The sequence below is a fragment of the Dermacentor albipictus genome, chromosome 1, assembly GCF_038994185.2.
Source record: "Dermacentor albipictus isolate Rhodes 1998 colony chromosome 1, USDA_Dalb.pri_finalv2, whole genome shotgun sequence".
NCBI classification, from domain to species: Eukaryota; Metazoa; Arthropoda; class Arachnida; order Ixodida; family Ixodidae; genus Dermacentor; species Dermacentor albipictus.
In genome coordinates this window covers 358990293-359017621 of record NC_091821.1, presented here as the reverse complement: position 1 = coordinate 359017621, position 27329 = coordinate 358990293, and the positions used below count along the sequence as shown (strand labels likewise).

The 27329-nt window shown below is 49.9% G+C and overlaps 2 protein-coding genes across 2 annotated transcripts in view; one reads left to right on the top strand and one right to left on the bottom strand.

The window, feature by feature from the left end:
- Positions 1-13953: 13953 nt before the first annotated feature.
- On the bottom strand, positions 13954-15452 carry LOC139057533 (uncharacterized). The gene is made up of 2 exons (XM_070535924.1): positions 14669-15452; positions 13954-14039 (listed from the first exon to the last, which is right to left on the bottom strand). Exon 1 carries the CDS (start codon positions 15448-15450, stop codon positions 14722-14724), a length of 729 nt encoding a protein of 242 aa, XP_070392025.1. The 5' UTR covers positions 15451-15452; the 3' UTR covers positions 13954-14039; positions 14669-14721.
- A 9875-nt stretch (positions 15453-25327) lies between these two features.
- Positions 25328-27329, top strand: part of LOC139054605 (high affinity cAMP-specific and IBMX-insensitive 3',5'-cyclic phosphodiesterase 8B-like) — a 36688-nt gene continuing 34686 nt past the window's right edge. Inside the window, exons 1-2 of the mRNA XM_070531844.1 lie at positions 25328-25431; positions 25616-25701. Coding sequence (XP_070387945.1) covers positions 25621-25701 — 81 coding nt within the window. The 5' untranslated portion in view covers positions 25328-25431; positions 25616-25620. The remainder of the gene's footprint in view (positions 25432-25615; positions 25702-27329) is intronic.

Sequence of the window (27329 nt, the reverse complement as noted above, 5' to 3'; positions counted from 1 at the left end):
CGCATTGTTGGCGGCACCTCCAGGACACCAAAGCTAGATCCCGGTCTGGTCCGTTGGTTAGGGCCCGCCGAGGCCCCAATCCACGGGCCGCCCTGCTTCCAGCTTTGATCCCCCCGCTACCCCTTGGGTGCCCTGGAGATCCTGCGCCGCCTGCTTTATTATAACCTCAGGTGCTCTCCTGAGGCCTCCGTTTGCCGGTTACATGTGCCCTCCTGGAGCAGTGCTTGTGAAAAATACAATCTATCGTCGCGACGAAAAAAAATTACCGACGATTACGTTACTTCCTAATGCGAAATTTGAGCGCAGCAAATAAGCTGTTTCACCTTTTCGATAGATTGAGGCAAAGAAATCGAGCAACACATGTATCATCTCGACGGCGGCGACGGTAAGCTTCTGCTTCGGCGGCACGCACCTCTGGATTCTGACGGCGACGGCGCTGGGCCTCTGCTCTGGCAGCTCGTTTAGCAGCACCAGCAGCAGCAGCAGCAGACGGAGGACTTCCATCGGTCGTCTCGCTCATGGCTCAGAAACAACTGGCAGATAATTTCGCAGTGGCGAACGGCAGCGGCAATTTCGGCTCGGGCGGTGCACATATACAGATCCGCCGCCACCGATCTGGCTCTCTGATTGCCACCGCACAGGGCGAACGGCAGCGGCAATTTCGGCTCGGGCGGTGCACATATACAGATCCGCCGCCACCGATCTGGCTCTCTGATTGCCACCGCACAGGGGTTGCATTGGAGGAGGAGCGAAGAAAGGAATTAAGTTCGAGCCGGCGCTTTGACAACCGGAGACTCGCAGGAAGAGGGGGGAGGGGGCGGCGTGTACACCCAGCGGCAAACGATGGGGGCAGAAGCGCGCGCAGCAAGCGGACAACGCGATAAAGGGAGGAAGGAAGAGATAGCAGCGACTGACTGATGCCGCTGACGCCGATAGTGAGTCAACCCCAGCTGCGGAGTTGGTTTCAGGGACAACGCCGCCGATGCCGACACAAACAATATGATACCCTCGCTTCCGCAGCGCTAAGAACCAGGTCTAGCCGTGGGAAGGTGGTCACGTATTCGTCGACGTGCCGGGGCCTACGTGAAATAACCGGCGCGTCGGCAACTGAAGAGCACCCTATCCGCCACACAAGAACAGGGGGGGGGGGACCCTTTCCTCCTCTTTCTGCATGGCGGCGACGGTGTTCTATGCAGTCACGTTATCTTGACTCTCTAGCGGCGTCAGCGGCATCCAGCGGTATCAGTCGGTCGCTGCTAGCGCTGGGGGGATGAAAGGGGGGCGGAGCTGGTTACGAGGCCGACGACAACGCCGACGACGACGCGAAACCCAGGAACGGACGCCAAAGAGCTGCGCTCTAAAAGCGACCCGCGACTTATACAACACCAGTCAGAACCTTGCCCCTTCAGACACAGCGTTTACCAAATGGGGCGTCCGTGCCCGCTGCCTCACCGCGCGGGTAGTGTTGTGCCATTACCACAAGCCCGGATCCCGAATCTGCAAGATGCAGAATCTATCCTGCGAGCGCCACAATTCTCCCTTCACAAGTCAAGATGCTGCGCCTTCGTGCGGGAGAAGCCTCGGCGAAGCAGCGTGTTTAGACGTGCCCGCGTGTGCCCGACAGCCCGGCGCCGCACCTCCCTTGCCTGGAGGTCACCGCGCGCGCGAACTTTGAACCGGGTGGCCAGCGCGGTCGCTGGTTGGACCCCTCGGACGACCGTCGTGTGCTGACTTTGTATTGGGCCGTTTGAGTGACAATGGGCCTCGGGGATTATAAAAGCAGCGACACGCCGCTCGAAAACAGGATCCGCCGACCCCACCTGGAGAGAGGGTCGCTCCCGACTGGGGTGAGATGTGTCACGCGTTTTTCGCCGGACGCCGTCGTGCGAGAACAGTCGCGTTTGTGTGAGCTCTCGGCCCCAGTGCCGATCCGTTTATGTCCTGTATGATAACCTGTATATAATGTATAAAGTCCCTTTTGTTATTCTCATCGACGCCAGGCTCGGAGTCTTCGCTACCAACGCTCTGTCACGAAACGGGTGAAGAGCGCTACGGGACCACAAAGCCGTAATCGTGGTGCAGCGGTTGAAGTTCGTAACACTGGCGGCACCGGTTGGATGTCGTAACACTGGTGGCACCGGTTGGAAGTTCGTAACAGTAGCCAGCGGCGGAGAAACAAACTCGACGCACTCCGCAATGCCGGCAACAAAGGCCCCCAATTTTTCTCTCTCCCACCCGCTCTTACTCGCGCCTGCGCAGAAACTTCGAGGGCTGCGAGAAGCGCCACGCCCCGCTGCACGCCCGGGCCGCTGTATATTGAAAGTTTATGCGGAGTGACGGACGTGGAGGACAGCTCTGTGGGGGCACCCTAGCAGCCGCCGGAGTAGAACGCCCCTTCTCCCTCGCCTGACCCCGTGCCTCGCGCGCGACAGGAGAGGGACGCTTCCGGCCCGCGTTCCTCGGTCGCGCACATGAGACGCCCTTTACGTTCGCCGGCTCACCCTCGCAAGCTTTCAGTCGCACATACAGCATACGGGTGCAGCGACGGTTTTATCGCCCTTCGACTTTATACAGAACCTCGCGGCGACGGCAGTAATGCGCCTGGAGTGGCCATACAATTTGTTGCTTCTATGGCCATGTTGCTTCTATGGCAATAGAAAGAAGGCGGAGCCCGTGTCGTATGCGTCACGCGATCCTCCAGTTCCTGTATAAGAGAACGCAGGAAAGGAATTTCGCTTGCGGAGGCTAGACGGGTCAAATGGAGAGTGTCTTTGTTGGCGGCGACGCTAGCCTCCAGAAATCGGGGATGCGCGGTACTCAAATATTTCTATCTTGGCTATTAATGAACCAATTTGAAAAAGTCTTGTAGTAGAACGCTCCCGAGGGCACGTAACAACTTCCAGCGTATAACTAAACTTTGCTATGTGGCCTGGTGAGCGGCTCGTTCAGGAACGCAATGACCAACAAGTGACAGATTTATGTCCGCCAGAAACAGAAACGTGGGGCCAAGCTAGCTATGCCCCGACTCAGCAAAATGAGTTACACAAAGCTGCACATGCACGCCTCTGTAGGTGCTTCTTATTTTTTTTTTCTATTTACGAACAGGAGTACAAAGGAATGAGGCGCTGTGATAGAGATTGCGCGATCCCTCTTCCTAGTGGTATACGCTATCAACGTATGTATATTTTTATCATTTAATAAAGAGTTGCAGCCAAGGGCCGAGCCCACAATGCTGTCTTGGACTCGCCAGCTCCATTAGCGAACGCACCTCGTCAATGGCGCTTGCTTACACGGGGACATTAAACTATCAAACACCCACAATTAGATGCCTCCATGCTTCAGAGCCTGGCGGCACGTTAACACGCTGCGTTTTATACTCGTAGCGGTGCACCACCGTATGGCATCATGGATACGATGTAGCGGCCGACGTGTTTCACGTGCCTTGATTTTGCTCCTGCGGTTATTCCGGTGCAGGCGTAAGTATGGCGTAGTCGTCGAGAGGAGCGACCGGCGCGTCGGGAACGACCATGGTCAAGTTCACTTCCTGTGCCGCAGGAGCGGATACACCATTGACAGGTGCCAGTTGCTTGAGGAAAATGGCCAAGACGAAGCACAACAGAAGGATGAAAGCCAGCAAGGCCGCCTTCGCCGAGGTATTGAGGTCATCGTCCTTGATGACGTCGCTGGGCAGCGTGATGGGCCCCTCCTCCGCTCCTTCGGGCGGCACGACGTTTATCGCAGTGCTATCGCTGCCCTGCTGGGAAATGCGTCGTCCACTCGACCGCTCTCCGCTTCTTCGGCCTGTCCAGCCACCTTCTGAGCTGTGCTTGTTTCTGTTCCACTTGAAGAAGCTTCTTTCCCGCTCCACCGAAGAGCTTGTGCTTCTAGGAGAAGCCTTTCTTTCGTCATAGCTTGTTCTTCCAGGAAAAGCATTCTTATCATCGGAGCTTTTGCTTCCAGGTAAAGCCTTATCGTCGGAGCTTTGGCTTCCAGGGAAAGCTTTCTTATCGTTGGAACTTGGTGCTGAGCCCGCTGGCGCCTTTGAGGGTGTCGCGTGGCCCTGGTTAGACGGAGCTATGTTCATAGCCTCTTAATTCAGTTTGCAAGGGCCTTGCGCAATAGAGGACGCTCCCCGGAGCTCCTGGTTCCCGGGCGGCCGAGTGAGCTGGTCGTTGTTGTTGTTGTTGTCCTGAGTGGCCGTGGCACATACCCACAGTGGGGGATTGGCCAAGAATCGGGCGGTTTAATTAGGTGCCTAAAATAATAATGATAACAAGGGAGTTAAATATTTGGGCGTGCGAGTTTAAAAGTAAACGTTTTGTGTTGGGAGAAAAAAGGAAATAATCAGATGAAAACCGGGTATAAGATAATAATAATAATAACAATATATAATAAAAGATAAGAAATAAAAGAAAGCTATGGTTGGGAGGGAGAACGATCAATCTAATATGGAAATCGATTAGTTTCAATGAGGTAATTTTGGATCGCCAAGCAAACATTTCTGTTGCTGAACCCAACAATGGAGGCTCCAAAAGATAGGATCACAGGCACTGATCACCAGCCCAGTCGCTGCTGCTTCGTTTTCGTCGACGTCATACAGACCGCGTTCTTGGTCCCGAGCAATGATGCTTATTCGCTACGATATAAATGGGCCGAAAAGGAGGCTTTTCTCAAATTGATTTAAAGGAAGAAGAAAAAGCTTTATTGAGCAGTTAATTGGAGTTACGGCAGGTCTGGGTGTAGCCCTTAGTTCAGGGCTCCACTGGTTCTTGCGGATCGCTGAGCTTGGTCCAGGAGGGCCAATTCCCCCCGGTCCCCGCGTGCGAGCAGTGCCTCCCAGTGTTGTACGAAGTCCGTGACCCTTAGAAAAGGTGAGATTATGTTGCTTGACCGAGCCATACATTCCCACGTTACCCATGGACCAGCGTGTGCTTTGCGCCACACCGCGGGCGCAGGTGTCTGTGTAACATGTCGGGTGCTTCTCGTGTAAGAGGTTTAGGTGTGAGTATGAATTGGCGTGTATGCGACGCTAGTCCTTGATTTAAATCATCAGCTAATTGCTTCATTTTTTATTGTTTTTTGCTCGAAAAGTCGCCCTTTTAGGCATAATACAATGTATGACAGAACTACAAAATGGCGCTCCTTGCTCAGCCTTGCGCTCTTAGCACAAAGTGGTGCCATAGTGTTGGGCCGATCCCGGGGTGCAGTTTACAGTTCCTGCGGGTGTGTTCTTGCCGCTGGGGGCGTATCACAGGGTGTGTGCCATTTTTAGTGAACCTCTTTGACACCCTTTTGGGTGTTTGCCACTGAGTATCTTCCAATTGATATGTGCACCAAGGGCCACCGGGTATGTACCGCTCTTCAATGAACCTCAATGGCTCCAACTTGGGTCAGTGGGTGTGTGCCGCTGGGTGTCCGCGGACTTCGCGTCGGCGCCGCTGCATGGCGCAGCGTGTCCAGGGCAAGAGAAAATTAAATGCGCAAGTGAACCGTTGGGTGCATAACATTCGCAAAAGAGACAAAGACAAGATTCTGGAACCATATAAGAGTGCTTGGAGCTCCAACTGAAAATTCCCTAACGGCTATAAGAGAAGAAGACGGTAACGTTCACGAAGGAGACGATGCGCTGCGATGCATCACGGCCGTTATGAGGGATAACTACGGCTCGAAAGTAAACGTAGTTCAGACTCAAACAGGTCCAGCAACAACTGAGAGGCCTGAGATGGAAAAATTTTGGGTAGAAACCTTTTATTGTAAAAAAGCAGGTGCCCCTAATAACACGGCAGCAGGACCCAATTAAATCTTATTAGAGCTAATCAGAAGCGTCGGTTCAAAGAGCAAGGTACTGCTGATCAATGCCATAGGGAAAGTGATTAGAACGAAAAAAATTCCGGTTGGATGGCGGGATAGCAAGATGAACCTCATCTGCAAAGGCAAAGGTGATAAGGATAAGACGAGCTCGTACAGATCAGTTACAATAACGTCAGTGAATGGCAATGCAAGCCATAATATTGTACCGTTGAAGTGGGTGGAGAAAAATTACGTACTCGGGGAACTGCAGAACGGATTCAGGTCAGGCAGACGTTTTCTCAGTGCATATAGAGATTTCAGTAGCTCAGAATAGACATTTATCAATAGCATTTATAGATATTAAAGGAACCTATGATAACATAGACAAGGAATTGTTGCTGAGGAAGCTGCTAAGGACGATATACAGAGACAACCGAGTACGAGTTGTATGGGAAAGTCGAAAAGGTAATGAAGTGGTGGGAGTCCACCAAGGACTGAAGCAAGGATGTCCTCTCCTCTGACTTCATTGTCGTTCACGCTTTAGGTTAAGCGCAAAGAAATACGACTGTAAAACAGCGAATCAGGATTTGCTTTATCCTACATGCGTAATGGACAAATGGGGCAACAGAGACTCTTTGCCCGAACCCCGTGCTTTACAACCGCATTTACCCCGATGCATACTCCTCGCTCTGCAAAGCGTGCGAGGCCCGCGCTGACCTCGATCGCATTATCTGGCAATGCCCCAAAGCCTCACCCACCAACACCCCTACCGCACTAACACACGCATCATAACTACGGTCGAGCAGTGGGAGACTTTGCTGCTCAGCTTGGACCCAGAGGAGCCGCTCTGGGCCGTCCGGATGGCCGAAGACGCCGCCACAAAGCAGGGACTGGCCGCCGCCTGAGGTAGGGGGGGGGGGCGATTGGGGGTTAGTCTCCCGACCCCCGCCACCCCTGAACCTCATCAAGGACATAATAAAGTTTTATCTCTCTCTCCTTGGACTGACGTATGCGGACGACATAGTGCTACTAGCGGCCAATAAAAGATATACAGACAGTTGCGAATATCTGTTATGTAACGCATTACATGACTTGCCCAGCTCAATTTCTCTTGATGTCAAATAGAACATCGGCGATGCCCGTCTGCTCTCTGATCCAAACGGCTCTCTTCCTGTCTCTTTACGTTACGCCTATCATTCTTCGCTCCATCGCTCTTTGAGTGGTCCCTAACTTGTTTTCGAGCTTCTTTGTCAGTCTCCAAGTTTCTGCCCATATATTAGCACCGGTAGAATGCACTAATTGTACATCTTTATTTTTAGTGATAATGGTGAGCTTCCAGTAAGGATCCGAGTATGTCTGCCGTATGTGCTCTAACCCAATTTTATTCCTCTCTAAATTTCCTTCTCATGATCAGGCTCTCCTGTGAGTAATTGACCTAGCTAACGTGTTCCTTCGCAGACTGTAGACGCTGACTGGTGATCTTGAACTATTGCTCCCTTGCCAGGCTATTGATCATTATCTTTGTTTTCTGCATATTAATCTTCAACTCCACTCTTACACTCTCTCTGTTAAGGTCCTAAATCACTTGTTGTAACTCGTCCCCAGTGTTGCTGAACAGGACAATTTCATCTGCAAACCGTAGGTTGCAGAAATATTCGCTATTGATCCTTACTCCTAAGCCTTCCCAATTTAATAGCTTGAATACGTTTTCCAAGCACGCAGTGAATAGCATTGGTGAGGTTGTCTCCTTGTCTTCCTTGTCTGACCCCTCTCCTTGCAGGTATCTTCCTACATTTCTTGTGGAGAATTAGGGTAGCTGTGGAATGTTTGTATATATTTTCCAAGATATTTACATAAGCTTCCTCTACTCCTTCATTACGTAATGCCTCTATTACTGCTGGTACCTCTACCGAATCAAATGACTTTTCGTAATCTATGAAAGCCATGAAGAGATGCTGATCGTACTCTGCAGATTTCGCGATTACCTGATTGATTACATGGATGTGATCCATTATACATTATCCCTTCCTGAAGCCACCTGTTCCCTTGGTTGACTGAAATCAAGTGTTGCCCTTATTCTGTCAGAAATTATCTCTGTAAATATTTTATACAATACTGGAAGTAAGCTAATGGGCCTATAATATTTCAATTCTTTAAAGTCTCCCTTTTTGTGGATGACCCGCCGTGGTAGCTTAGTGGCTATGGTGTTAGGCTGCTAAGCACGAGGTCGCGGAATCGAATCCCGGCTGTGGCAGCCGCATTTCGATGGGGACGAAATGCGAAAACACCCGTGTACTTAGATTTAGGTGAACGTTAATGAACCCCAGGTGGTCGAAATTTCCGGAGTCCCCCACTATGGCGAGTCTCATAATCAGAAAGTGGTTCTGGCACGTAAAACCCTATAATTTAATTTTTTTGTGCATTAGTGTAATGTTGGCATTCTTCCAGTTCTCCGGGACCATTGAAGTCGTGAGACATTTCGTATAAAGGGCCGCAAGCTTTTCAAGCATGATGTCTCCTCCATTTTTTATTAAATTGACTGTTGTTCCATCGTCTCCTGCCGTCTTTTCTCGTTTCATGTCTTCTAAAGCCCTTCTAACTTCATCGCAAGTTTTAGAAGGAGCTTCTGTAACGTGTTCATTACTACTTTCAATGTAGGTATCCTGACTGCTCTGGGTATTGTTCAGGTCAGTATAGAATTCTTCCGCTGCTTTTACTATATCTTCGAAATTGCTGATGATATTACGCTGGTTATTTTTCAGTGCATACATCTTGGCTTGTCCTATGCCAAGTCTTTTTCTATTTATTTATTTATTTATTTATTTATTTATTTATTTGTTTGTTTGTTTGTTTGTTTGTTTGTTTGTTTGTTTGTTTGTTTGTTTGTTTGTTTGTTTGTTACATAGTGCCTGGATGTGAGGCTTTAGGCAGGAGCAGGGTACATAACAATACAGTATATAGGAATACAATGTACATTTGGTCGAGCAAGTACGGCATTAGAAGAATCGACATAAGACATACAAAGCAAAGTACAAACAATATGCCACGACAATGTGAAGCATCGTTAGCTATTGCGGAATGCACTCAAGAAAGAAGACACCGTTGAACACTCAACCACATTGGCAGGTAGGTTATTCCATGTGCGAAGGGCCAGGTTTGGATAGGACTTAGTCTGAAGCATGCGTAAAGTGGACGCCAGAAGTCTAGCCAATTTGCTATGAGGGGGAGGATAAGTCCTCCCACCCAGGTGATAGTGCGTAGTGATTTCGCTGAAAGTAGTGAGGGTGTCCCGAAACTCGAGAATCCCGGAGTCTGAGCTCGACCCTGCTCCCGCGCGGTGGGTTAGTGCGCGCGCTTAGGAGTGGGCGATGTCATTGAGATTGGGAAAGGAGTCAAGTTGGGGGTCGGAGAGGCGCCGGAAACCACGTGATGGTGTGCGGAGAAGTTACCTTGTTCTTGAGAATTTTGTGAGCCTCCTCAGCGATGGAACCTGAAGCGAAAGTCCTGACCGCCGATCTCGAATCGATGAAGATTTGCGATCTGCTGTTATCTAGAAGTGCTATAGCAACTGCGACTTGCTCCGCTCTGGTTGATGTTGAGCTCTTCAGGGAAGCCGCATTCACCATCCGTCCGTTGTGATCAATGAGGGCAATGGCGAAGTTAGACGTGTCCATATTGGGCTGCGTTGACAAAACATGCCGAGTAGGGATCGTCTTTGGTATGCTTGAGGAGGACGCGGGCTCTTGCCCTGCGTCTGCCTACGTTGTGTTGAGGATGAACATTACGGGGAAACGGTACGACTCCGTATGTTGTTTGATCTTCTGAGGTTTCATATTTCCGCTCTTCCATGAGGATAGGGTTGATCTCAAGAACGGCCAGGATCTTCTTTCCAGCCGGGGTACAGGATAGACGGGCCAGTTGGGCTGACTCCTGGGCCTCGATTATCTCGTCTAATGTGTTGTGCACTCCTAGTTGCATAAGGAGGTCCGTGCTCGCCTGGAACGGAATGCCTAGTACTTTTCTGATACTTTTTCTGATGAGCGTGTTTACTCGTTTCTTCTCGGAGTTATACCAATTGTGCATGGCTGCCACATAAACTATATGGCTCATGAGGAAAGCGTGGAACAACCTGAGGAGGTTGTCTTCCTGAAGGCCTCCACGCCTATTCGAGACTGTTGATGAGTTTGATCATGTTCTCTGTCTTGGCTGTGAGCTTTTTGAACGTAGTATTGTTCATGCCATTGGATTCGATGAACACGCCGAGGACCCGAATGGCGTCTACTCTGGGGATGGTACAGGCGCTATTGGTGTAGAGTTTATTTCAGACTTCAGATGTTTATTTCAGACAACGGTTTCCAGCCTCTAGGTTTGGGACCTCTCCTGACTGACCCGTAGAGGAGGAGCTCAGACTTTCTCGGGGAGCATCTACGCCTCGTATTTTCCAGGTACATCTCTGTTTGGTCTACAGCCTCCTGTAAGCCTAATTCAACAGCTTCTTCGCTTCCTCCTGTGCACCAGATTGTGGTGTCATCAGCGTAGAGCGTATGATTGATCCCTTCTATGTTGGAGAGCTTTTGCGATAGTTTCTTGGTGGCAATGTTAAAAAGCTCTAGTGAGACTACCGCTCATTGTGGCGTGCCTCTGGGGCCCAAACTGAATCTGTCGGACTTGAGGTCACCGATTTTGAGCGTGGCCTTGCGATCTCTGAGGAACGAGCTTATATGTATCTGTGGAAGGCGTCTCCCAAATTTAGCTCCGAGATGGAGTTCAGAATTTGAGCATGGGATACATTGTCAAAGGCCTTCTCCAGGTCAAGGCCTAAGATGCCTCTTATATCTCTTGTGGTGTTGTCTGTGATTTGATACTTGATGAGCTTCAACACGTCCTGCGTTGACAGGGCCGGATGATGGCATTCGCAACCGGGCCTTCAGAAACCTGGCCGACGGCTCCATAGAATGGTTGACAAAGGAAATCAATGGAATATGGGAACGATGGGTTGTTCCGGAGTCCTGGAAGAAGGTCTCGGTCATCCTCATTCCAAAGCCTGGGATCAGCAGAAAGTATGAAATTGATTTCATTCCTTGTTTCACCATTAGGGCTTTTCCAGGTCCACTTTTTGTAGCTACGCTTTCTGAAGAAGGTGTTCATTATTCGCAGCTTATTCCTTTCTGCAAATTATACCAACATCTCTCCTCTAGTGTTTCTAGAACCGACGCTGTAGTTGCCAATTGCTTGCTCACCAGCCTGCTTATTCCCCGCTTTTGCATTGAAGTTGCCCATTACTACAGTATACTGATTCAAGAGGGGGGGGGGGGACTTCGGGTCAGTTGGTCCGACATGTTTAAAGAGCAATAGAACCGCGACTTCAGATGGGACGTAAGACGGAGTGGACAGGACGAGCGGTAACTAGCAACTCAGGTTTATTACCATGAAGCACACAGCAGCAAAATGTTGCATCTGCGCGTAGCGTGCCTTGACATACTGACGAACAAGATGAAACACACCTGGCAGAAATCATTCTAGATGACCATGGAAAGTGCCAAGGGGCAAAAAGCAACTACCACAGTTTAGTCAAAAACCGGGTTTATATATCTAGGAGAGCCATCGAAGGCTCACTTACACACGTATATTGGCCAAATCTGCGCATGTGTACCGCTTCCATAATTTTTCGCTCAAGTCTAGAGTCTCCCCGTTCATACAATGATGGCTTGATTGAATTTGGGGTAACAACCTTTGCATTCCCTGGTATGTCTTGGGGAGATTGGCGCCGCTATCACCCTTCAAGGAGCGGAAATGCTGCCGCAGTCTATCATTAATACATTGGCCAGTTTGGCCAATGTAAACATTGTCGCATCGTAGCGGAAACTGGTACGCCACATTGGCGGTACATTGCACGTACTGGTACTCATACTTAGTAGTACAGGCAACTTTGCGCGGACCATCCGCCACGCGCCTGCATAGTTAGGACAACTTGCAGGGGGCTGAGAACACGAGTCGAATGCCTTGTTTAGCCGCCACCTTCTTCAGGTTGAGTGCAATTTTGTGCACATATGGCATGACTTCTAGGGGGCCTCTGTTGAGTGGGGTGATCTGCTCCTGCCCACGCGCCTTGTGCCGCAGCTTCCACAACAGTGGTACACCTTCTGCCTGAAGAAGGGCTGAAGGAAAGCCTGCCTGTTCTTATTTACTTGGGTCTGAAAACTTTCAGCTGTCTTGTGCTGGCATGACTTCATAAGGGCTGGCCTCAAACAGGTGATAGCTATGCCTCTCTTAATTAGTTTCGAGTGTGAAGATGAGAACGGTAAAATGGCCTTCTTAGAACGCGGCATATAGGTCGGCATCAGGGAATGCAAAGGTTTCTGCCCCAAATTCAATCAACCCATCATTGTAGGACGGGGAGACTCTATACTTGAGCGAGAAATTATGGAAGCGGCACACATGCGCAGACTTGGCCTAGACACGTGTGTAAGTGAGCCTTCGGTGGCTCTCTATAGATAAAGAAACCCGGTTTTCGATTAACCTGTGATAGCTATTTTTTGCCCCTTGGCACTTTCCATGGTCATCTAGTGTGCTTTCTGTCACGTGTGTTTCATCTTGTTCTTCAGTATGTCAAGGCACGCTGCGCGCAGGTGCGACATTTTGCTGCTATATGTGTTTCATAGTAATAAACCTCGGTTGCTATAGTTACCGCTCGTCCTGTCCACTCCTTCGTCTTACGTCATGTCTGAAGTCGCGGTTCTTTTTCTCGTTAAACAGTATACTGGGTTTGCACATTTATCATGGCTAATTCCACATCTTCATAAAACTGATCTACTTCATCGTCAACATGACTGGAGGCTGGGGCGTAGGCTTGTACCACTTTTAATGAGAAGAAAGAAATTAGAAGGGAAAATCTGTACGATAACACGAATGGCAGTGCCTTGCTATTTGAAGCTCGAGCCGGTTGCCTAAAAACATGCCAGAGCAAATGTTAGGAACTAGATGAGCCACGTGTATGTTGCCGCAAAAATCCGGAAACCATTCACCACATCCTAATGGAATGCGAAGGGATTCACCCAGTGAGAACCGTAGGTAACGTGCACCTTCCAGAAGCGCTTGGGCTTAAAGTGGATGGAAGCGTCAACCGCTCAGCAGTCGAGATAAGCAAAAGACGTTTAGAGTATTGGTGAAAAAAAAGCAGGGGAGTGATTGATACGACCGGATCTCTTACAGTCATAGCTGGCGGTACTAGGTGGATTTTGAAGAGAAAGCAATATTAAGGAGGTCTGTACAAAAATGCTAGATAAAAAACATGCATAGTATACCTGAATAAATCAAGCAGGCTATACTATTTGTCGCCACCCCGTTTCAAAGGGAATGCCATGAAATCATCATCATCATCATGAGCGTGAGAGAGGCGCCCGGCTGCAGTGGACAGCTCATACAGGATGCGTTTCGGCTATTCGCATACTTGCACAGTCATCGTAGATGACGCGGCGCGGGTGTTTGCTGCCGTGTCGCGCCCATCACTGCAGGCAAAACATCACTTGCGCCCGCAGTATCGTGGAAGTTCCGACGCGATAGACGAGACGGTGTCTGTCTCGCATTATTAAACGTGAAAAAAATATACATCTGCAAGGCTCATTTTCCTAGTTCAGCTTATGCTCAGTGTATACCTGACCGACAGCGGCGTTGCAACTTATTCAGAGAATTATGACATGCAAGACCTGCAAGTGTACTTCCCCTAAATGTTTTGCGTAACCAAGGTGGCAGGTCTAGGGCTATAATTGTAATTAAGGTGTCCACATGCCGTCTGGCGACATCATTACTGCCGCCTTCCGTTAGCCGCACCGTCAAAGCTTTCAAAATGCGTGTTTAGCTGTGCGAGAAAGCCTGCTTGCGAAATATTTCGTCTGTAAAAATTTTTTCCACGTACGACTATACGGCGGCGCCGAGTTTTTAACTTGATGGGGAGCTGTTTACGTAGTATTGTCATCTTTCTCTTTGCAAGTGTTTTTTTTCCCGTTGGTACTCAACTTTCTGTCAATAACCATGACGATCGACGCCCTCTTTTTTTCGAGCAGCACTCCACGATGGGCAATCCATGAAACGCTCGTGAACAGTTCTGCAGGCTTACCGATCATTAATATCGTCACTATTTGTTGTTATTGATGGAACTCGCAATTTCAACATATAATGTATTTTCACTAATAAACAGACGTTGCTTTGAGGCCAAGGTCAATCTTGTGAGCACAACGTCCGCTGTATACCTGCAAAAAGAAAGTTAAAATGTGACTAATTGAAGCATGTATTCATGCGGCGTTTCATTGAGAAGACTGGAAGTCTTGTCCATTATAGTATATTCTGCCCGAGGGCTGCTTTTTCGTATACTCCGTAAGAGAGAACGGTGCGGAAGTCAGCAAGTAAGAGTTGCTCTTCATATGATACGGCAATTCACATATTATTCTACGCCTGTTACAAGCCAGAAATACAGATTGAGGTGGCCAGAGCGCGTGTACAGGTGTGACATTCAACGTGACCCTGAGCACAGACTCGATACATCCGCTATAGCCGCGATTAGAGAGCTATAGTGCGACAGCACCTGCTTACAGCATATCAACTCTTAAAACAATCGTTGTTGCTGAAGCTACTTCAGCGATTTTCGGAAACATTTTCTCAATATGTTGAGAAACACGGTGAAGCTTCAGCACCAACAAAGCATCTATCCTTGCGCGCACACTTCTTTTCCGAGCTCTGCTTATACAGACAACCGAAAACAATATATTCAACGTGGAATGACATCGCGCAGTTTTCCAGACATAAAACTATGGCGATGGTAGCGTTGAGGGTCACGCTAGCTATATATGCCAAATTCGCTGTAAAGGGTGTCAATACGCACACGAGTCTGTAACATATGGCGTCGTGGACGTTACATCCGTGCGGTACCATGGGTCATGTCGGCAGCTGCCGCTTTGCGGATGCGGCAGTTGACCCGTTGAGGCCAACGGTCGCTGGAATCTCCGACTCCACGGTTAGGCTGGAGTTGAGGTCCACCGTCCATTCCCGTTCCTCCAGCTTGTCGAACCAGGACGCCTGTGCAGTCGCGTTTCGGCGCCGTCCTGCGTCGGCGCCCAAAGCCCGCTGGCGCGCATCCGTCGCCGTTCCATCCGCACCGCTGTCGGCACCGCGTTTCTTTTGGCTGCCGGTGACCACAGGAGGCGCGATCGCCGGCGCCCGTAGCATGAGGCCGGCGGCCGCCTCGGTTGCGCCCGGATCGGGATCGCTTCCCGCGACCAGCCGCCGGCTCGTGGCGAGCACGGCAGACACGATGAGTCCGATGAAAACGCACAGCGCGAGCGTGACGAGCACCGAGGTCAGGCCTTCCTTGCTGCCCTGCTGCAAGCGCTCCAGAAGGTCCGCACTCGAGGCAGCGAGGTGTAGCTGATCTTCGTAATCGCGAGCGCCGCCGGTCGATCGCGCCGGCGACGGCGGCACGCGGAACGGACGACGTTGCGGTCCGGCCGCGGCGTGCCGGTCGACGCCGAGGTCGAAGCACGTCCGCTCGGGCCGAGGCGGGGCCTCCCGTCGATGGAGGTTCGGCGGCGCCTCCGTCGCCGACGGCAGACCGCCGGGCCGTCGGAACTGACTGAAGGCGCCGGCCTCGTTCCGACCATAGTTCATCATCTTCTTCTTCTTCAGGCAAAGCGCACGCGGGCAGCACGTGGGATCGGGCGATGATTATACATATACGACTGGCGATGCGGCGCACGCCTCAAATTTATGTCACTTCGTGTTTCCGACGCTAAAGGGTTTAGATGGGGCACGAAGCTTCACAGCTGCGGTGATTGGTTATTTTACCCAAATAATATAGCGGGTAAATGTAATTAATAAAAAAACATAAAGCGTTGTAAAACAAAAGTGGTCTCCAATCCATGCTGTGACGGTGGTTGGACAGGGAAGCTCTAAAGACAACTGTAATGAGTACCCATTGCGACGTAGGTTGAAATTATTCATGTGGCGACATTAAAATGTGCTTTACCTAATTATTAACCTGAAATGTTTCGACGGCCTGTAACTTAGCTGGAAAAAAAAGACAGAAAACTCGCCTTCGCGCAGAGCGTTTGCCGCAAGCGTTTCCCGTTAAAGATTGCGGTTGCATAAGCTGCAGTTGCTGGGACGCGGAAACTGCAGCTTTTGCGCATTGCCTATACAGTTGACGGGAAGCGGCAACTGCAGCATACGAAGCAGGGCGTGACGTAACTACCCTTTCATACGTAAAAGAAAAACCCGCCTAGCAAATTTGTGTTCCGATAGCGCTATGGAAAGGCCACGCATAGTTTGGAGTCCCGAAGAGCAGTGTGAACACAGTAAGCGGCGACGGGAGCAGCAACGTCAATAGGCACAACGGCGTCGTGGTCAGGCTAGGTATGACGCAGCGGTTTCTGCCCAAAGCATATCACGCACAGTTAAGGACGCCTGAAGAGCAGCGCGAATACGATGAGCGATGAAAGGAACAGCTAGGTCAACATATATATACATATAACAGCGTCTTGCTCAAGCTCGGCAGGACACAATTCAAGGCCGTCGCATTGGTCTAGCGGATCAGGGGATACCACAGCTTCGCTGGCCAACCACTTTAATTCACAGCGTGGATTGGAGTACATTTATTATTTTTTTAATTTCTTTAATAGTACACATTTGATGTTTCCCGTCAATAACAAGTTCGTATATCATCTATTTTTTTTTAAATTTTGCTATCATGAGCATCTGACTGTTTTGATCAGCTGTCAGATGAACGCGTGCATTATGTTTCTGTGCGAATTATCGGTTGGCTCGCTCAAGTTCTGCGCATTCTCAGTGGCTGTTGTTCTGAGAGTTCTTACATTGTCGATTTACGTTACTTCTTTCTTCTTCTTTATTTTTTTTTGGGGGGGCGAGGTGGTTCCTTTTGTTGTTGTTGTTGTTGTTGTTGTTGTTGTTGTTGTTGTTGTTGTTGTTGTTGTTGTTGTTGTTATAGTCCGCAACTTGCGTTATGTGAAATCCACTGTGTGCAACAAAGAGAGAGAGAAATTTATTTATAGAAAGGCAGATAGGTCGGTCTGAGCTATAACTTGCTCTGGCCTGCTACTCTACGCTGGGGAAAAGGTACGGGGAGGAAAAGGGCTGATTAATGATGATGATGACGATATGAGGAGGAGGTGCGTATATACAAGTTCGCAACGTTGTGGCATCTCTAAAGCCGCGCGTCGAGCTTAGTGGCTTGTAGAAAGGCTATAGCGGCACTTATTATCAGGGCACTTGTTACCAAGGGCCTAAAATAAACTCGTCTGATAGCGGTCTCTTATCGAAGTTTGCAATAGAAGAGACCAGTTTCTGTCGGTCTTACGCGTACGCGGGACAAACGCAAAATATATGGTCAGCTGACAGTATTCACAATTTGGACTAGTATTACTGCAACCTATGAGAGGTCTATAACGCTGGGTGAACGCGACACCAGGGCGAATCCGGTGCACCATGCTTGTTTGGCTTCTTTTGAGCTTGTGAGGCATACTGAATTTCATTTGTGGGTCCCATTTATGCACTCGCTTGTGTCGTCGATCTGGTGGGGTCCAGTCGGAGAGAAATCGTAGTGCCTCCCGGATTGCAAGAAGTTCTGCGGCAGTTGATGTTGATCTATGGTCTAGTTTAAACCGCCATGCGACGATCATATGTGGGATGACGAAAGCTGCAGTGGAGGCATATGTTGTGACAGAGTCATCGGTATACACGTGCACAATATTGTCACGAGAGGAAAAGCCAGTCAGACAGTTCTAAGCGAACGGCCGTTTACAGTTTGTTTTCGCAGCAGCTACCACGCACACTTCTTCTTCCTCGACAGCTCGCGTAACTAGCTCGTGCCATTACCCCTCCCTCCAAAAAAAAAGAAAACAAACAAACAAATAAATAAATAAATAAAGTTGGGGAGATGTGAAATGCCACAAGGAAAAAATAAAAGAAATGAGAAAGACAGCGGACGAGACGACAGGGGCCGAATCACAAAGTTTGTGGATGAGAGTCAGCGCGAATGGTAGGGCTTCATCCTGGTAACGTGAACAATGTCAGAGGAACGTGGTCTACGGGAGTGGTGCGAACTGTCGGCTGGAATAACTTCGTAGTTGACAGGACTTAGACGACGCAAAACAATGTAGGGTCCAAAGTATCGGCGCAATAATTTTTCTGACCGGCCTCTTTGACGTATAGGGGTCCAAACCCATACAAGATCTCCCGGGTTGTATGTGACGTCTCGATGACATAGGTTGTATCGACGAGCATCTTGACGTTGTCGGGATAGAATTCGTTCCCGCGCAAGGTGCCGCGCTGCTTCGGCACGCTGAACAAAGGCGTCTGTATCTGGTGCGGTATGTTGCGACGAAGTTGGTAGGAGCATCACGTCGAGCATAGTGGTGACGTCGCGTCCGTAGACCAGACGAAAAGGAGGAAACCCGGTGGTTCCTTGTAGGGCAGTGTTGTACGCGAATGTCACATACGGGAGCAGTTCGTCCCAATTTTTATGGTCCGTGGCAACATACATGGAAAGCATATCCGCGATTGTTTTGTTGAGACGCTCAGTTAAACCGTTAGTCTGCGGGTGATACGCAGTTGCCGTACGGTGCGTTGTCCCGCTCAGCTGCAGGATATTTCGGACCAACTGGGCAGTGAAGGCCGTACCACGGTCTGTGATGACGACAGCGGGAGCGCCATGTCGAAGGACGATATTTTTGATGAAGAAGTTAGCAACATCTGAAGCAGTAGCTCGCTGAACGGCTTGTGTTTCGCAGTATCGAGTGAGGTAATCGGTGGCGACGACGATCCAGCGGTTATCAGCCGAAGACTTGGGAAATGGGCCGAGTAAATCCATCCCAACTTGTTCAAAAGGTGAGCAAGGAGGTCGGACAGGCTGAAGCAGACCGGCTGGTTTCAGAGGTGGAACTTTGCGACGCTGGCAATCTCGACAACTTCTGACGTACTGCTTCACGGTTTTTGTGAGTTTTTGCCAATAGTACTTCTGCTTGATCCTCGCGAGAGTACGCGTGAAACCAAGATGCCCAGACGTTGGTTCGTCGTGGCATGCACGTATAACGTCGTCGCGGAGAGTAGCGGGAACAACGAGCAGGAAAGCGGTTGCCGTAGGGTGAAAGTTCTGCTTGTATAGGATGTCGCCACGTAGGCAGAAAGATGACAAGTGACGCGCGAACTGCCGTTGGGGTTGTGGGCGGCTTCCTTCAAGGTATTCAATCAAGGGCTGGAGCTCGGAATCTTGGCGTTGCTGTTGAGCAAGGTTTAAAGACGGAAGAGTACAAAGAAAACCCGAATCGTCGTCAGTATCTAGTGGTGCGGGTTCGACGGGGGCGCGAGAGAGACAGTCGGCGTCAGTGTGTTTCTGGCCAGACTTATAGACGATGGTCACATCAAATTCCTGCAACCGAAGGCTCCATCTTGCGAGACGGCCTGAAGGATCTTTGAGATTCGCCAGCCAGCAGAGAGAGTGGTGGTCGCTGACGACACGGAAGGGGCGTCCGTACAGGTATGGGCGGAACTTCTGGAGAGACCATATGACTGCCAGACATTCTTTTTCAGTTGCTGAGTAGTTTTTTTCAGCAGCAGACAAGGTTCGGCTGGCATACGCAATAACGCGCTCAACACCAGCTTGAAACTGTACGAGTGTCGCTCCGAGACCAACGTTACTAGCATCAGTATGCACTTCTGTGTCAGCCTCGGTGTCAAAGTGACCAAGGATCGGTGGTGTCTGGAGACGTTGCTGAAGGTCGTGGAAGGCGTCGGATTGTGCCGGGCCCCAAACAAATGTGACGTCGTTCTTGATGAGTCGTTGCAAAGGTTCGGCAATTTCACAAAAATTGGGTACAAAACGCCGGTAATACGCGCAAAGCCCTAAAAATCGGCGGACATCGTGTTTTGTCTTCGGTATCGGGAACAGAGCGACTGCCATGGCTTTGTCAGGGTCAGGGCGCACACCGGTGCTGCTGACAATATGACCTAGAAATTTGAGCTCCTCGTAGCCAAAGTGACATTTTTCGGGCTTCAGGGAGAGGCCGGCGGTGCGGATAGCTTGAAGAACCGCCTCAAGCCGCTGGATGTGTTGTTCAAACGTGGTGGAAAAAAAATTACCGACGGTTACGTTACTTCCTAATGCGAAATTTGAGCGCAGCAAATAAGCTGTTTCACCTTTTCGATAGATTGAGGCAAAGAAATCGAGCAACACATGTATGCGCTATCACAGAATTTTTTTTTTATTTTTCACACGTATTCCTTTAACAAAGACTCCACTAACAGTTCTTGACAGTCATGAACGAAGCTTTGTGGTCGGAGAAATAGGCTGATATATGTTCGACTTAGTACACCAATGCTTGATTCTCAAAGACGAGATCTATACAAGTGCCTCGCGAGGTTGTCACAGCCGTGGGACGCGTTACGAGCGAGAGGAACGGGATGTTCTCCCGCATTCTCCCACAACCCGAGACTCGCAGGAAGAAGGGGGAGGGGGGCGGCGTGTACACTCAGCGGCAAACGATGGGGGCAGAAGCGCGCGCAGCAAGCGGACAACACGATAAAGGGAGGAGGGAAGAGATAGCAGCGACTGACTGATGCCGCTGACGCCGATAGTGAGTCAACCCCTATCCGCCACACAAGAACAGGGGGGGGGGGGGGACCCTTTCCTCCTCTTTCTGCATGGCGGCGACGGTGTTCTATGCAGTCACGTTATCTTGAATCTCTAGCGGCGTCAGCGGCATCCAGCGGTATCAGTCGGTCGCTGCTAGCGCTGGGGGGATGAAAGGGGGGCGAAGCTGGTTACGAGGCCGACGACAACGCCGACGACAACGCCGACGACGACGACGACGCGAAACCCAGGAACGGACGCCAAAGAGCTGCGCTCTAAAACAACTACATCGTCTAAGTAGACTAAACACGAGTTCCACTTGAGGTCAGATAAAACTGTGTCCATCATGCGTTGAAATGTGGCCGGAGCGGAACACAATCCAAAAGGGAGGACCTTAAATTGATAGAGACCGTCGGGTGTTATAAACGCCGTTTTTTCCTGGTCCCGTTCGTCAACTTCAATTTGCCAGTACCCACTACGCAGATCCATTGAAGAAAAGTAACGGGCATGTAGCAGGCGATCCAAGGAGTCGTCAATTCGAGGAAGTGGGTAAACGTCTTTTTTCGTGATCTTGTTCAGTTTGCGGTAATCGACACAGAAGCGTAGTGAACCATCTTTCTTTTTAACTAATACAACAGGTGAAGACCAAGGACTTGTCGATGGTTGAATGACATCATCGTCGAGCATTTGTTTAACTTGATGACGAATAGCATCCTGTTCTCTTTGCGACACGCGATAAGCGTGTTGGCGAACAGGTTGGACGGTCGGTTCAGTGATGATTCTGTGTTTGATTAAAGGAGTCTGTTTGACCTTCGACGTGGTGGCGAAACAGTCGCTAAATGACGATAGCAGAGTGAGGAGCCTCTGCTTCTCATTTTGGTCTAGCTGTGGGTTGACGTTGATGTGACTGGTCAAGTCCACATCGCTGGGTTCCGGAATCGAGATTGTCGTTACTGAAGCACAGGCGTTGGAATCGGCCACCGTTTCAAAGTAGGCCATGGTGGTATGCCTCGCAAAGTGCTTGTATTCGCCACTGAAGTTGGTAACTAGAATCGTGGTTTGCCTATGTTGGAGCTCTACGAGACCTCGTGCGACGCCGACTTCGCGATCCAGCAATATGGCGAGGTTACCTTCGGCAATGCCTATTCCTAGTTGTTCTTGGGGGCATTCAACGAGGACGAAGATGCTACTTCGAGGCGGTAACGTCACGCAGTCATCGACCACGCGTAAAGCCGCGCGGTGATGTTCATCCTCCACACTCGAATCCGAAGAAACGTAGTTAGAAAAAGTCACGAACAAGTCACGAAGGTTAATGATCGCCCCATACTCCTGGAGAAAATCCATGCCCAGTATAACTAGTCGAGAACACTTGGGCAGCACAAGGAAAGACGCTACGAAAGTCGAAGTAGAAATTGCAAGTCGGGCGGTGCATCGTCCAATGGGTGACACGAAGTGTCCTCCGGCCGTAATCAGATGTGGGCCGTCCCACGCTGTCAGCACCTTGCGTAGCCGAGTGGCCAGTGAGGCACTCATAACCGAGTAGTCAGCTCCCGTATCGACAAGTGCAGTTACCGGATAACCGTCGATTGAAGCAGTAATAACAGCAGAAGTTCTTTTTGCAGTTTCGAATGAAGGCGTCAGCGGTACGTCGCGAGGGGATGGCGTCGGCGGAGGATATTTGACGGTTCGCATGACAGCGGCCTCACCCCCGGAGGTCGCCGTTTTCAGTTTCCCCGGCGCGGGCTTCCACCGTTGACTCCAGCGGAATCAAAGGCGGGTCGAGCACGGTTTGGTGACGCGTACCGACGAGGTGAAGGCGACCGTGACTGTCTTCGCTGTTGGGCAGGAGGAAGCCGGTTACTTTCTAGGTATTGCTCGATGTCGTGCGGGCGTTCGCCATAGCGCGGGCAACGGGCGTCCGGATGGTATCCCCGCAGACCAATCCGTCGGTACTGGCAGTCGCGATACATGTGACCAGCCTCCCCGCAGTGATAGCACAACGGACTGTTGTCGGGGGCGCGCCATACTGTAGATTTGCGCGGACCAGGATGAAAAGGTGCTTGCGGGTTCGTGCGGTGGATCGGACTTGGGGAGCGTCGAGAAATCCCAGCAGGCGGCTGCGAAAAACGGCCCGTCGACGGCGCGGAAGCCCGAAGAGCATCCGCGTACGAGAACGTGGGAGGTTCGGGTCGTGTTGGCGGCGAGGGATGAACCACTTTGCCGATTTCTTCCCGAATGACATCCGTAAGAACCGCGGCACTGGGAGGTGCCGGAGCTGATGCATAGGACTTCTGCAGTTCTTCTCGAACGATTTGTCGTATTAGCTCGGTAAGGGACTCCCTGTCATCATTTGCAGGTACGAGAGAGCATGCAGCAGTCATGGTGGTCTGGCGTTCATACTGCGAGAGCCGCTGCCGAAGCATACGTTCCATGACTGTTGCCTCACGAATGAACTGAGAGACTGTTGTAGGAGGATTGCGCACGAGGCCCGCGAAAAGCTGTTCTTTTACGCCTCGCATTAACAGACGCACCTTCTTGTCTTCTGGCATTAGTGGATCGGCCCGACGGAACAATCGCGTCATGTCTTCGACGAACATGGCGACGGTTTCGTTTGGCATTTGGAACCTCGAAGACAGTGCCTGTTCGGCTCTTTCTTTCCTTTCGGGAGTGCTGAAGGCTTCGCAAAGCAGTTGGTAAAACTCCTGCCAGCTGGTAAATGAGGCTTCGTGGTTCTCGTACCATACTCTCGCCGCGTCTAAAAGGGAAAAGTAGACGTTCTTCAACTTACGGCGATCGTCCCAGTCGTTAAAGGCGGCGACCCGGTTGAAATGGTCCAACCAGTCTTCAACGTCCTCAAAGGCGTCGCCATGGAACGGGTTAGGCGTGCGAGGCGCGTTGAGAATGCATGGTACGGCAGCATTTGGCATCCCCTCGGTTTGGCTTGCGGTAGTTGTTGACATCTTCCTCACGGAGCTTGCCAGGGGGCTGTATTGCGGTGGAAGACCTTGGAGGCGACGGCTGCTTCGATAGATTTCTGCCGTCCCCGAGGTACTGGCGTCGGTAGCTTCTGGTTGAGGACCCGTAGGCATACGATGGATGCGTACCCAGCACGTCCACCAGTTTGTCACGAGAGGAAAAGCCAGTCAGACAGTTCTAAGCGAACGGCCGTTTACAGTTTGTTTTCGCAGCAGCTACCACGCACACTTCTTCTTCCTCGACAGCTCGCGTAACTAGCTCGTGTCAATATATCCGTACTCTGCATAAATGTGAAACACGGTAAGTTGCTTGAAGCCAATGGATGTAACGGATGACCTTTTTTTGTAATTCCAGGGATCTGCAGATTAACGAAAGGTTTAGGCGGGACCCACGGGGTACTCTCGGAATACAGGCGGTAGAATATCTTGACGGTAGAATATTATGATGACGCGATAGAGTCCTTGTAAAGCTGCAATCTGGGCTGGTGGCAAGGAGCGATGACAAAGGATGGCGTCTGTGCCGGGTCAACACACGAAGGTATACATTCAAAGAGTTTCGAAGAGCAAGTATGCACCAATAGAACAAGCACGAGTTTCCGCTATTGTTCCATTGGTTGACGTTGACACGACCTCGACCGGGTGAGGTGGGTCTTCACCTCAAGAATCAGGAAACGACGACGAAGCCGGGCATCGTGATGATGGGAAAAAAAAGTAGAAAACATTCTCTTCACTTCATTGGTACATGGTTGTGACTCTCATCGGGGTTTCGAGCGGTTCTGCTTAACACGGTGGCCAGGAGGGCCTTAAATAACCCCTCGCGGTCTGGTGGTCGTCGCTGTCTTCTTAGGGAGCCTGTGAAAGTATTAGTGCTTTCGTCAGGTTCTGTCGTCGACGACCTCCTGCCCTTCGGTTTGTCTTCTCTTCGTCCTTCCCTTTGTGTCAGCTCGGAGAATAAAAGGGGTGACGCTGTTTCTGAGAAGAGGGCAGTTATGTCGACATGGAGACGCCCGCTTGAATGCTTCTCGAACTTGACAGGTCGATGTCCAGGCTTATCATAACAGTCTTTTTTGCGAAGTGGCAAATCATCTTGTCATGGGAACGTATACGCCTGAACGTCTCTCACACGTACTTGACAGGTCGATCATAACAACGTGGATCGTGGGAGGCCCAAACATTTGCGCAATGCTTGAGCTTGAATGCTCTCCAGCGTGCGCATACAGCTACGTCACCGGCAACACGCAGACACGCTTCTTAGCCGATCCCCCGTTGTGGGCGTGTGCCGTATAGCACGAAATAATAATCATCGTCAATACACGGCGACCATCTCAAAGATGTATAGCATGGTGTTATGTACCACCTGCATCTTGGCCGATGCGTACCCCATCAAGAAGCGGGCGGCACAAACCGTGTCAACGCCAACTAATTATTTGAGATGGTCGCCGCGTGTTGATGATGATTATTATTTCCATACCACGGCACATACTCACAACGTGGGATCTGACAAGAAGTGGCCGGTACAGCCTGATCAAGTACACAATTGGGCAGCTTGGCATGAGTGATGCAACACACTCTGTCCTGTTTTACATTTAAATGGGCCAAGCCATTATAGGATAAATAAACGAATACATGATTAATGAAAAGGCCTGGGTGAAATATTCACTTTACGCGTAGGTATACTAATGGACCATGTCTTAGCTCTGTCTTTTCATGCATAGTCATCTTATCGAATCTGGTTGCATTGCATGGTCGTTCTTTCCTGCTCAGCTTTAATTCTGCATATTACGCGCTCGTCTTTACACTTTACTCTGCCGCGACAGGTGCGAGTACGTACAGAGGGGCGCGTAATCTTCTTTGCTATTTCCGCCCAAGAGTTGCACGTGCGGGTGCTCGCTGGATGAACGAGAAAACGTGGAAAAGAAGACAAAAGTCTCCAACGTGAAGGCGCGCGACCACGTAACGGTCTGGCGCGAGGGCGGGTGGCAGCAGAAGAAGAACGGCCAACGGTCGCAACGGTCGCCAGGGCTGAGCCAGGTGAGAGCCGGTCCGCCGGCAGCGCTAAGCCTTACGTCGCCTTCGCCTCGAGTCGCTCATGTTGCCCTTTTGACACCGGTGCCGTTAGTACTACAGAGCGTCGCCTATTTCTCTAGCTGTAGTCGTGTTACACTTTCGAAACCGGCGTGTTACAGTGAATTGCCTTGGCGCGATTGCTTCGCAGCTGCAATGGCGCCGCCGCAAGACGGAATTTCCCTCCACGACGCGGACGCAAAGTACAAAGCCGTACGCGAGCGCCTTGCCCACGGAGTGAGTGCTGCACAGTTTCTTGCATATTCCTCCCTCTAATTTCATTCTTTTTTTCGTGCACCTGTACCCACGCTGTAGTGCTTCGAGGAGTTAGCATGATGCCTATTACGAAGCCCAAAGCGGCGTATAGTGGTGTAATTCGTAGTTCATGATGCCGCTACGTAATTGATGCGCAGCATGCATAGAGAACATATGCGCCGAGAGGAATTCCTCGGTGGCTAACACCAGATACGTGGAAGCAGATGCGCAGATATAGTTGACGTTTTCGTAGCAGTTTTCACGGAATCAAGTGGAATTACTTAATGCATATATCGTGTAAGAAAGTTAAACGTACACAAATTTAAATGCTCTACTATGGTTTACTGTGTCGAATACCTTAGTCAAATCTAGAAACAAGTAACCGACAATACATACGAAATATGACATCAAAAAAAAAAAAGAATAGCCAAGCTCCCATAAAAAAATTCGTATGTAGTGACTCTGTCGGGATACAAGCAGTCCAGACTTCCAACAAGAATATTATAAGGGTTTGCCAGGAAATTAAGTCGTTACGAGCCAGAAGTTCCAGAAATTCGCACTCAAGTTGTTGCCTTCTCTTGAGGGCATTAGAGACCCCCACGCCTGCCCGTGTGACCGTGCACAGTGGAAGGCAAAATGCGGAGGTTTCAATGAGGGATTGATGTTAAAGGCGCACTGAATGTGAAAATAATTTGAATAGTTATTAGTAAGTAACCATCCAACAATATCAAGAGAAAGCCACCTTTGTCGTGAGGAGGCTTGCTATGCGAGAAAAAGGCAAAAACGAAATACGGGTAATAACACCGCCTTCAAGTTTCTGCACCAGCCCGCCGAAACGTCATGAATTCTGACGGTGCCTGCTTGAGCCCTAGTTAATTTTGTATCGCGAAAGATTGACTACATTTTATCCTAGAGGAGCCAAGAACATAACTTAGCAAGTTTCAATAACCTTTATTGCGATAGCTATTAATAGCTAGCTACAGTAATAGTATATGACGCCTCGAAGCGTTCGCTACGCTCTGCCGGCACTATTTATTTATTTATATATTTATTTATTTACAAAATACTGCAGGCCCAAGCTAGCGCCCATGGAGGAGGGGTATCAAAAAGGTTTACACAAGCACTGGTAAAAACATCAAACAGAAATCATCATAGATCATGAAGAGAGAGAGAAAATAATATATACCTAAAGATAACGCATAAATGAGCACCTTATGGCCGTGAAAACAATTGTAAACATTGTAACTTTAGGAAAAACAGTCCTTTGCAAAAAAAAACAAGAAAAACGCTTCACATTATGACGTCAATGCGTCAAATGAGTCACTGTTCTGAAGCATACATAGCGGCAAAGCGTTCCAGTCTGTAATCGTTCCTGGAAAAAATGAAAACTTGAATGTGTTAGGATGTGTTCTAAATGGTGTTATCGACTCAGCATGGCGATTTCGAGTCAGTCGTGACATCAGAGGTTGGATGTACGAAGCAGAGTCTAATGCTAGATGGTTGTTTTTCAAGTGAAAAAGAAACTTTAATCTCAGAATTTTGCGACGTAGCTTAAGTTCCTGGATATTATGTTGATGCATCATAAAGGTTGGGGAGTCCGTCATGCGGTA

Bases quoted from the DNA above. Each gene is read 5' to 3' on its own strand.
- LOC139057533 (XM_070535924.1), bottom strand. From the start codon at position 15,450: ATGAACTATGGTCGGAACGAGGCCGGCGCCTTCAGTCAGTTCCGACGG.